The sequence below is a fragment of the Dicentrarchus labrax genome, unplaced genomic scaffold, assembly GCF_905237075.1.
Source record: "Dicentrarchus labrax unplaced genomic scaffold, dlabrax2021, whole genome shotgun sequence".
Taxonomy (NCBI): domain Eukaryota; kingdom Metazoa; phylum Chordata; class Actinopteri; family Moronidae; genus Dicentrarchus; species Dicentrarchus labrax.
In genome coordinates, this window is record NW_026136710.1 from 12,851,189 (window position 1) to 12,862,906 (window position 11,718).

General features: G+C 38.4%; 1 protein-coding gene across 2 annotated transcripts; it reads left to right on the top strand.

Moving 5' to 3' along the window:
• Positions 1 to 3,625: 3,625 nt before the first annotated feature.
• On the top strand, positions 3,626 to 10,352 carry gmcl1 (germ cell-less, spermatogenesis associated). Of its 2 annotated transcripts, XM_051411898.1 has the most exons (16): positions 3,626 to 3,974; positions 5,084 to 5,265; positions 5,366 to 5,485; positions 5,607 to 5,703; positions 5,827 to 5,924; positions 6,038 to 6,150; positions 6,269 to 6,334; positions 6,550 to 6,634; positions 6,723 to 6,813; positions 6,924 to 7,064; positions 7,432 to 7,501; positions 7,612 to 7,687; positions 7,787 to 7,932; positions 8,335 to 8,422; positions 8,530 to 8,709; positions 8,884 to 10,352. In XM_051411898.1, the coding sequence occupies exons 2-15, from the start codon at positions 5,086 to 5,088 to the stop codon at positions 8,668 to 8,670; spliced, it is 1,512 nt and encodes a 503-aa protein (XP_051267858.1). In that variant the 5' UTR covers positions 3,626 to 3,974; positions 5,084 to 5,085; the 3' UTR covers positions 8,671 to 8,709; positions 8,884 to 10,352. The 2 variants fall into 2 exon arrangements, with proteins under 2 accessions (XP_051267858.1, XP_051267857.1); XM_051411897.1 differs by having other exon boundaries at positions 8,530 to 10,352.
• Positions 10,353 to 11,718: the final 1,366 nt, after the last annotated feature.

An 11,718-nucleotide genomic window follows, 5' to 3' on the forward strand; every position in this document is an offset into this window, starting at 1 on the left:
ACGCACGCACACACACACAGGGTAGGCAGGGAGAGGAGGTGGATGGTTTGGGAGGGATTGGAATGTTGTGACAGAGGTGCTCGTCGTTCATTGGCTGATTCTTCCGACGGATACGCCCACAATGGGGACACCCCATACGTCATATCCTGCCGCCGGCAGCTTCCGCCTCACGTACAAAATATAAATAAATAAATAAGTAAAAGTGCAATAAAATATACACGTTTTCTTTTTCTTTACTTTACCTTTAGTAGAAAAAATGGGGGAAAAATATATAATTTTAAAAATATATATGTTTTTTTTTTTAATGTTCAAACTGATATTAAAGATTTCCGCACACTTAGATTCATGCAAAATATCATTTTATTTATTTATTCTATCGGACCAAATTTTATTTAACCAGTCCAAAACCTCTTGGGAAATGTAGTTTCCGAGTACTGTGGGGAGTACAAATAGAAGACATTCTTGTAAAAAATAATATAAAGAATATTTTAGTGCAGAGTACTACGTGATGAGGCCATTTATGAATAGTGCATGAAGTATACTCTAATTCGTTGTTCTCTAAAGCGCCATCTCATTTGGCCTAAATTAACATTTTATATGATATTTACCCTGATTTTATATCTGACAAGGAGGTTTATATTTTAGCTTTCAAAGAAAAACTAAATATTGTCTTATGAATATGATGTACTTATTTATTTGAACTACTTTAATTCTCCCTGACCCTGTTAGACTGAGATCTCACTGGGCAAGTCATTAAAAGAGTCACCATATTAGTGAAATAAGTATTTGTGTTTGTGGTGAAATATGTTTCAGGCCAGAAAAAACACATGAGACACCAAGATACACGAGATACAGATAATTTTTATGTTATTATTAATCGTGTATGTACGGCAAAGGCAAAAAAAAAAAAAATAAACGTTTCAGTGAGCACAATAGTATCTGTGCCACTAGATATATCGCCACAGAAGTATCTTGTGCCACAGAAGATCAGTGCCACTAGAGTATCTGTCCACAGATAGACAGTGCGCACTAGAAGGATCAGTGTTGGCTCATTTAAATATTAAAATTAGCCAGTGTTAATAGGCACAACACAAAATGTAACCAATGAAATACTATTTGACCACATTTAAGCCAACGTATTAAACTAACAAGGTAATGTGCAAAGGTGGACTGTTTGTTATTTTCCAAAGGGGACAGGCATTAAATGCGGCTTAATAAAAGGTACAGATTAATTACATTTATTTTTACTTACAGACAAATTAGTTTAATACTCATTTAATATTAAAATTAGCCATGTGTGATTCACCACAATATGGATAGTATCTAGTGCGCACTAGATAGTAGTAAGTATTGGCTTAAAAGTGTCAAAATAAGTAATTTCATGGTTACATTTCGTGTTGGACCATAACACATGGCTAATTTTAATATTTAAATGAGCCAGCGATTCGCCACAACACTCCATCCATAGGATCTAGTGCGCACTAGACCGTATCTAGTCGCACTAGAACATCTAGTGCCCTAAAACTACTAGTGAGCACTAGATACTATCTAGTGCGCACTGAAACATCTAGTGAGCACTAGATACTATCTAGTGCGCACTAAAACGTTGATTTTTTTTTTTTTTTTTCATGTCCCTTTAGGGGCTCCGTATGTATGTGTTGATTTAGATTCTGAAAAATATTAACCATAGAAAACAAATAGATCAAGACATATTATTTTTGATTTTATTGAATTATCGCTCTGAACAAGAAGCACACAACAGAACAAAGACTAACCCAATCTTTATGAGCTCTTGCTGGTGTGAAGAAGAGTCCCACAGATACCACTGGAGGGCAGTCATGTATTGTATAATCATATTTTTCTGTTCACCTGCTTTTCTCTGTTGACCCAGAGGATTTGGAGAAAAGATAATGCAGTGAAGGATTTACTTTTTAGAGAGTGCACATAAACATTATTAAAGACAGGTGGCAATGTCAGTGGGGTTTTTTTTTTTTATGTCAAATGCTACTCTGCAGCTAAAAGAGAGGGGGGATTGAAGAGCAAACCTGTTAAATGCCTTGTATTAAAGTTAATAGAGATGAGATTTAATTTTGTAAAACAATAATTACCTCACCCTTCATAAAACCCCTGCCATCACATAAATCCTTAATCAGTGTTATCTTGATGAATCTGACTTTGAAAAGCTATTTTGTGTAAATCTGTATTGAATTGAGCTTTTGGAGGCTGATTAAGATTAAGAGCAGAATCCTCTCCAGGTTTTGCACTTTAATATTGGCAGGAGGAGTTAAGTTTTTAATTGTTTCTTTAAGGGTCTGGAAAGTGACCACTTCTGCTGAATCTCAAATGTCTGTCAAAACTGGTAAGTTTTGGCCACAGCACATTGGTTGTAGACTAAACACTCCGGGGTTAGCCTCCATTCAGTGAGGTCTTGCTCTTGTTGGGAGGGTTATTCAGATGTGAGTGGGGAAGGGTGCGAGAGGTTTTTCAAGTGGTCTGAATCGGCAAAACAAGAAAGACCTTTGTGCACTGGTTGCCTTGGATGCATTGACGCTGTCTCACAGGCAACCCAGACGTACATAACAAAGCTTTTCAACATCAAAGAAGCATGTTGTTTCAGCCACATAAGAGTCGTTTCATTAGTAGATATAAAGACTGTGTAATTTGGTAATAAAATAAAGACAAAGCTTTGAGCTTAGGTAGGATTTAGTTGTATGTTTAGTTTAAAATCAGTTTTCTTGAAAGAACTGCTCCATTCAAACCATCTCATATTATTCATTAGTTATTGGAAGCTTCATGTATTCAACTGTATGTTTGCTTGTAAACAAAACAGATCTTGATTTCAAAGAGACTCTACCTGATTAAATACAGGTTACACAGTATTTGACCAATATATAATTAGTGACAAATGACGTAGTTCTTTCCTTCCTTGAAATCTACTGCAGTAATTAACAGTTTGTGTAATGTATAAAAACATAAAAGATATTTCGTGGTCACACAAAAATAAATGGTGCATGCTCCACCCTTCCTGCTTTCATTAAACTTAAAGATATACTATCAAGTACTCTATTTTTTGTATGTGATTGTTGTGTGATTTGTATATTTTTGTGTGATTGTATAGTTTATGCACCACTGAACCAAGACAAATTCCTCGTATGTGTAAAAACCTACCTGGCAATAAATCTAATTCTGTTTCAAATCAATGTAAACAGCAAAGAAAATTAATTTTAATAGACTAAATAAACAGTTTTGGGTGATTTTCTGAGCTAAATGATTAAATGATTTTCCTCTCAGAAGCTTCAGTGTATATCTGCATTAGGCAAAATCTTCAGAGGTAGAATATAGACCTTAACGCTGTTGATTTGGCAGTGCACTTTGGACTCAAAAGGAACCAGACAGACTGGTCAGCAGGGTTCACTTATAGATCCTGATGTGTATATTGGTCATCCATGTTTTTTTTTTTATGTATTGGGATTATTCATATATATTTTAAGAGATTAAGGGTGAGGTACGGGTGCAGTATGAAGGAATTTTTACATTAAAAAAACCTTTTTGACTTTTTTCCAGACCGGTGTAATACACCCGTCTACCGGCAAGTGGCGCCGGTGAGCGGAGCAGCCGCCTGAGAACCACCGAGAGAAGAAGAATAACAAAAGCAACCAGAGATTTTAAGGGCAGCACACATCATCTCCTAACGTCACCTCTCTGGGTCACATTTGCTTTAATTTAGAAAAAAAATGTAACTGGAACCGCGAAGAGTTTTGCGGTCTGGAAGCTTGCGTGGAGTCGCAGCTTGTCAGAAGAAACGCTGTTAATTGTGTTCAGACTTGTTTTCCTTTTGTGAGCTACGTTAAGCTAGCTCCGAGGTTAGCTCCTGTTCAACGGGCTCGTCAACGTCTGACAGATCATCAGCCGGTGTTTACCGTCCAGATTAACCCCACACCTCTGCCTCAGCTCGCCCCGGTGCTAATCGTCAGGTAAGTTATCTCTGTCGCTGTTTTTGTTGTTGTTGAACAGACTGTAGTTACATGTGGTTGGTTTCTGCTGAAGAGAGAGAGAGTCCGTGTTGACCAGTGTGGCTGAAACAGGCTTTGTTTTGTTCTGTTCTCACACTCAAAAACACACCTACATGCAAATATCTGAGCCTTTTGAGGCAAGTTATTACCTTTCTTTCAGTAAGATAGGTGTATTATAACAGCACCACGTTTACTAACATACTTGCTTTGATGTCATTAGTTTTATTCTTGAACATTTAACTTATTAATGCCATTTTTGATTGAGATGTTTCATTTTTGAGACAAGGCGATATCAAAGTGAAATACCACTGTGTTTACCAAATACCCAGAGGCGGATCTAGAGAAATAATAACTCAAAAACATTAGTAAAGCATCGAATAGAAATATCTAAAGGTAGCATTAGAAATCAGTAAATTGTTTTATCTCCAGACATTTTTCCAAACACATGTCTTTTTTTGGTGAACTAAGCCTGACACTTAAAATCCATCAATTCAAACATGGCCGTAACAGATCATTAAATTATATGTGTTATTTTTTAATTAATGTGTTAAATTGACACCAAACTAGGATGTCAGTTCAGTTTTAGGGGGCACCCCATGTCACACCTCTGGACCCAGCCCATCAAATACACCAACGTGCTTATATTCAGAGATGATTAGTGATACTTTAAAACTATCGCAACACATCACATCAAAATGTGGAATATTATGCCCAAACATTGACAATGACAAACATTTGCATGTTCCAGCTTCACAAATGTGTGAATTTGCTAATTTCTTCTGTTTTATTGGTTGGACAAAACAATTTGAAGATGTCACTGTGCGTCTGAGAAATTGTAATGGGCACATTTCATTATTTTCTGACGTAGACTAAACTATCAGTGAATCAACCAATTGATCAGTAATGAAATTCATTGATACTTGAAGCCCTCAAGAAAAGTAACAAAACACACAAGCTGTACCAGGATACTGCAGAAGCCCAACACTATCTGTTCTCATTATTCTGATATTTTATTGATCTATACGTTACAGCTGACCTGTTATTTTTGGACATTTGTTTTGTTTGTGTAGAGATGGGAAGTCTGGGCAGCAGGTTCCAATCCCCCTCTCAGGGACCAGAGGAAGCTGCAGAGGGCACAAGTACCAGTCGTAAGCATGGATGTGAGTGTAAGAAGAGGAAGCGAAACGCTCAGTGTGACTGTGACAGTGAACAAGAGGAGGACGATGCCATATTAGATACACCTCGGAGGCAAGTCCAGTATAAAATAAATCGTTATCTTTAATGTTATCCTCAATATTTAGTCTTACATTATTCTGTTGTCTGTTTTGTGTTTTCCAAACTTGAGCAGAAAGAAATTGAAGAGCACATCACGATACATTTATCAGACGTTGTTCCTGAATGGGGAAAACAGTGATATTCGCATCTGTGCTCTGGGACAAGAGTGGAACCTCCACAAAGTATACCTGTGCCAGGTAAAACACCAATACTAAAACACAAGACAGTAAGGGATATATTATTATTCTTATTGTCTCTCATTTGATTATCTTACTACTTCCCTTTCTCTTTTCTCTCTGTCCATCTTGCATTTTGCAGTCTGGGTATTTCTCCAGCATGTTCAGCGGCTCTTGGAAGGAGTCCAACATGATGGAAATTAACTTGGAGATCCCGGACCAGAACATTGACACCGAAGGTGAGAGGACCTCAGTCACAGAAAGCAGCAGTCGACTGTGTTTGTTTGGTTGTTTGTATTGTTTGTGTTTTTGTTTGGTTGTGTGTTTTACTGACAGAACTTTACTGTTTCATGTGTGTGTAGCTCTACAAGTGGTATTCGGATCACTGTACCGGGATGATGTTCTGATCAAGCCCAGCAGGGTTGTCAGTATTCTTGCCGCTGCTTGTATGCTACAGCTGGTGAGTACATTGAATGACGTTGTCTTAAAAAAGTAGTTACCATGTAGATTTTTGTCTGTGCAGCCATATGATACAAAACCCAATGAAGTCTCATGGTTTGTTGTTGTTTACAGGATGGTTTGATCCAGCAATGTGGAGAGACCATGAAAGAAAACATCAGTGCGAAGACTGTGTGTGGCTACTATGCCTGTGCCAGTATCTATGGCTTGGATTCAGTCATGAAAAAGTCAGATTTTAATTCGATTTAAATAATTTAAAATTACAGTAATTAACGGCTAAATCCGTCCGTCATGCTGTGTACTTACACCCACTGCGCGTGTGTTTTTGTGAATCTCTCTCTGCAGGTGTCTTGAGTGGCTTCTGAACAACCTTATGACACACCAAAATGTTGAGCTGATGAAAGAACTTGGGTATGTGTGCTCAGCTCTCATCTTGTGTTTTTCATTCTCTCTTAACTTAAAATATATTTTCTATATTGGCATGAACCAATGTGCTGCTTAATTATGATTGTCTTGATACATTTTAGTGCTGTGACAATCAAATGTCTGTGTTGAGTAGTTAAGTTTCACAGTGTAAACATATTGTCTGACCATATTCACCATTTACCTCTGCACCGCTTCTACAGGACTGAGGTGATGGAGCAGCTCATCCAGTCCTCGGACCTGTTTGTCATGCAGGTGGAGATGGATGTATACACTGCTCTGAAAAAGGTAAACTGATATACTTTATAACTCTATACTATACTATACCAACAGACCTTTTACTAAGAGCTCTCTTTGCAATTGTCTCTCTCTGTAGTGGATGTTCCTGCAGCTCAATCTGTTGTGGGACGGCCCAATCAAGCAGCTCCTGGCTGACGCTGACGCCTGGCTTTGCAAACGCAGGACAGGTACAGTAAAGCCACATCTTATGAAGCACTTCTCTTCATATACAAGGTTTTGTTGTTGGCAGCCACACACACAGATGTTTGACTCTGATTCCAACTGGCTTTGTTTACAGACCTGTGTGAGAAGGAGCCCTTCTTGAACACAGACGAGGGCGCACCTTTCCGTTCAGTCTTCAAATACGTTCGTCTCCAATACATCATCAACGATCTGGCTTCTGCACGCATCTTGGAGAGAGACAATATTTTGCCCCCTGGTAAGATGCGGCTCTGTCTGACATAATTTAATCATGAATTTGCTTTTTCTGTTCTCTGGAAAAAAGAAATCTTTAATATCATTATCTAGTATCAAAGCCATGAATGGAACTATTAAATTTAAATTCAGTTTTTTATGGACTTTCGAGTTACTTTACTGATTATTCTCAGAAGAAGAAACCCAGTTATTTAGACCAAAATTCTGTGTCCATTTGGTGCTTAATTAAGTTGCCTTAAATTGTCTCATTTCATTGTAAGTGATGTAAATAGACTTAGATTTTAATTAAATTTAACAAAAGACAAATTGTAAAACCATTGTTCATCCCAATGTTTGCTTCTGTTAATATTTTCTATTCAAACTTATTCCAGATTGGTTAATGATGGTGTACAAAAACCAGTGGTTCGCTATGCTCCGGACAGAATTTGACAATGATAATGGGTGAGAACTGAACAACTGTAATGTCAGTGGACTGTTTGATATAACCACAATAGCTCTGTAGATTTTGATTTAATGCTGTTGGGATGACAAAGGCACCTTTCTGTCATTAGTCCACATGAAGCTAACAAAGAGGAGTTCGAGCTGAGCAGTATGAGGTGCGGCAGGAAACTGACAAAAGATGGAGACGTGAGTCGGACATTCTTCCTGCTACAATAACATTTGCTCCTGTACAATGTATTTTGTTTAATTTCTACAGAAAAAAAACTAATATTGTCCTCTCCTCAGTACTGCTGGCGGTGGACAGGCTTTAACTTTGGTTTTGACCTGCTGGTGACTTACACGAACCGTTTCATAGTCTTCAAAAGAAATACACTGAGTCAGCCATGTGGGGGCGCTGTGAGTCTGCAACCTCGAAGACATCTGGCATACAGGTCTGAATTTATCGAATACAGCTGTGTCTATCATGGACTTTAAAATAAGCACACTGATTGTTACTCGTCTGCAAGAAGAGTCTCAAACAAAACAAATATTGTGATACTGTTTGTTTTTGAGTAAATAATAATTATGTATTAAAACTTGGTGTTTGATATTTGTTTAAAGGAATTTGACATTTCAGGAAATACATTTATTCCCCCTGTTTCCAATCTTCATGCTAAGCTTTGTTGTCCAACTGCTGGTTGCAGCATCATATTAACCTTACAGGCACGAGTGGAGTGGCATCAGTTTTGTCATTTAACTTTTGGCAACCAAACACAGACATTTTACATTTACATTTCACACATGTAATCTTGGAAAGTGTTTAACCTTCCTTTTGACCATTTTTATTTGTTCAGGTTACGTCTCGCCTCCTTTGATAGCCGTGGAAAGCTGGTCTGCAGCCGCTCAACCGGTTACCAGCTGCTCACCCTTGAGAAAGACCAGGTCAGTGAGCGCTGTTAACCTAAAGCTGTAGATGACTTAATTGTCATGTATAAAATGCTTTTGTTTTTGACTTGCTTAATATTCTTCTTTTCCCTTCAATGACTCAGGAGTATGTGGTGATGAACCTGGACAGCCGGTTGTTATCATTCCCCCTCTACGTGTGCTGTAACTTCCTCTATACGTCGCCTCATTCGGACCACCGTCCAGATTCCTCAGAACAAGAAAGCACTGCTCACAGCGTCTCTTGATGCCCTGTTCAGCAGCCATTAACCGCTACTGTTGCTCCGGTAATGCTGAGACACTGACACAAGCTTGTATGTACAATCCACCAACACATTTAACATCACTTTGACATTGGACATATCATCTGCATGCCATGTAACTCTGTGAGGTGTTTAGGGAAAATATTTTGCATCTATGTATATTTGGCACATTCAGAGTTAGCGACGTATACGTTACAGCGGCCGGGAGGGATCGGGCCCCCCTATGCCTTCAGAGCAGCTTCAAACCTTTGACCTCTGCCGTGAACTGTCTGCACTGGGATGTTGGACCATTTCTCAAGATGGAAAACCTCCAAGTCTTTGGAAACAATGGGAATCTACTTTGATAACGTGCACTTCAGAACTTTAAATAATGGCTACACAATGTTTAGATCTGGTGATTCTGAAGACCATGGACAGGGTTGACTTTAGCACTGTAGAGTTGCTGTTATCGGTGTGGATGGGGGCATCATCATCCTGGAATATGGGGGACATCACGAGGGAACAGCACCAGCAGGTGAAACTGGACCTTTACTGGCTTGTATGGGAACGTTGCTCGTTCTGACCGTATTGTAAATTGTTGTTCACTCCACCGATGGGTGCACTCTAAAACCCGACGGGCACGGTGCTGTTTGAAACTGGGCACGTTTTCCACTCCATTTCTAATCGGCACACAAAACATCATCTGTCGTTTGTACTGACTTGAATCGACAGCTCCGTGCAGCAGGCAAACAAAACTCCACGTAGACAAACAATGTCGTAAACAATCTAGACTGATAAACACATATTTGATATGACTCATGGTCCAAATGGAAAAGGTGCTGTACAATCTCTGCCTACACTTAAAAGCTGTAAAAAGACTAAATTAAAGCCTGACAAAGCATCTTTGCCACCTGCTGCTGTTTGGTTACCAGCTGATAGAGATTCAGAGGATTTTCCGACTGTGTTTTATGATTCTTTAGTTGTATCTCAGGCTTTCAGATCGGAAAGTCCACCACCTCTTCAGTTAAACTGCACCACCACACCCAGATTAAACCCAGTATAAACTTTGTGAAATAACATTTACTGCAATGTATTTATTTCATGCAATGTAGAAAACCTAATATGAACAAAATAATTGCTTCGAGTGATACAAGTAAAGTAGCGAAAGTTTACAGTTGGACGTCCGATTAAAGACACCAGCTTTCTAATGTTCACAGTATAATGTTGAAGGTCTGTTCACCAGCCACACTGTCAAATGCTGTTTACTCAGAGTCCACTGCTCCTCCTTCGCAGTGCAGTTTGTCTCTGTTTTACACGTGTAGGCAGGATATTTAGACTGCTCCCATCACCACAATTATTACCTTTGCAGTTACTTTGTTCTACAGTTTTGTACTATTAATTAGGTCACTTTGTTTTGGCAATTTTGGAAATATGTTGTTACCTCATGCTGTTTCTAAAACCAGTAAATGGGATTATCAGCGGACATGTACTGCTAACTCGTTTGAGTCAGTATGACTTGCCTGTATAGCTGCAACTGTCATTAAGTTCAAAGTTAAAGGTGTTTTTATTTGGCATTTATTTATTTTTTACTTCATTTGTATTTGTATTGATGTATTTTTGCAAAGGAAAATATGTATACAATTCTCGACAGCCAATAAAACTGCCCATTCACGTGGGCTGTGGTGCTATCACATGATCTCTTTTTCCAACGTAGGTGTTTGTAATTATTCATGTGTTCCGATAGAGACTGAAGACTGTAGATATTACAAGTTTTTTTTGTATATTTTTTTTTGGGGGGGGCTTTTATTGGCTTTATTGATAGTGGCAGCTGAAGATAGACAGGAAAGGGGACAGAGAGAGGGGATGACAGGCAGCAAAGGGCCGCAGGTCGGATTCAAACCCCGGGCCGCTGCAGTAAGGACTCAGCCTCGGTTCATGGGTCGCCAGCTCTACCCACTGAGCTATCCGGGTGCCCACAAGTTACTCTTGATAAAATGCCAAAATTATTATTTTTACTCCACAATAGGGTGCCCTTGATTTCCTACTTGCTGACATTCATTTGGACACATTTACAGTGACATATTTGACAGAGCAGTTTTATTCTATTAACATCAGTGATCATGTTCTGTGTAATGCCACATGACATTACTAAGTGCTCTCACACTGCTCTCACAGCTCACAATGGTCACTTTGTTGTGATGACTAATCCTGTAATGATTGCTCCTTTGTTGCGTACATGTATCATTTTCATATACAAGATGAAAACTACAACAACCCACACAATGTATTCTCTGCTAAACGGTAATGATACAAGTTGATCTCAGTTCAAAACAGCTGAAAGTTCATCAGTTTGGATAAAAACTAGAAGATCTTAGCATAAACTGGCTGTCTTAAGAATAAATTAAAGTATTTTCTGCCTGTGCGGCTCAAAAATCAATATGTAGGTGGCACAACTTTGTTTTGAGTAGCCTCCTCTGTGGAAACCATTCTGTTTGAACATAATTCAGCAGTAATTGTCTTTACTAAATTTTGGTTTGGGTAAAAACTTTTAATCTATTCAACATTATTCTACATTTATATGACGTAAAAGACCTAAAACAGGAATTTTGTCTTAAAATGTTCTGTCAGAGATTATTACATTCCCCAGCTACTCCTGTTCACTCAACTATTGTTCTGAATTGTTATAAGAGAACGATGGCTATCATTAAACTATAATAACCTTATTACATCTGCTGACTCTTATTCTCAGGCTTGATGTTACTGGCATCTTGTTCCCTGTGTTAATCTCATTCTCCTCAAAGGATGGTTTGTCATTATTGGAAACAAATTCCTTTTCAGTTCATCAGATTGGTTGCATAATTAAAACATTTTCTAAATGAACATCAACAGTATGTTAGATCTGGACCAATTAAATGGGTTGTGGGATTTACATGAGGTCTAGGGTGTGTTTAGTGTGCTTATATGTTCATGTACAGTGCCCACCTTACAGTTTTGCCTTTCTTGTACCATTATTTTTATGTAACTGAGAATATTCTTTTGCAGTCATTAAAATGT

Bases quoted from the DNA above. Each gene is read 5' to 3' on its own strand.
- gmcl1 (XM_051411897.1), top strand. From the start codon at position 5,086: ATGGGAAGTCTGGGCAGCAGGTTCCAATCCCCCTCTCAGGGACCAGAG. The intron at 5,925-6,037 runs GTGAGTACATTG...TGTTGTTTACAG, and splicing joins CTGCTTGTATGCTACAGCTG to GATGGTTTGATCCAGCAATG. The intron at 6,335-6,549 runs GTATGTGTGCTC...CCGCTTCTACAG, and splicing joins GAGCTGATGAAAGAACTTGG to GACTGAGGTGATGGAGCAGC.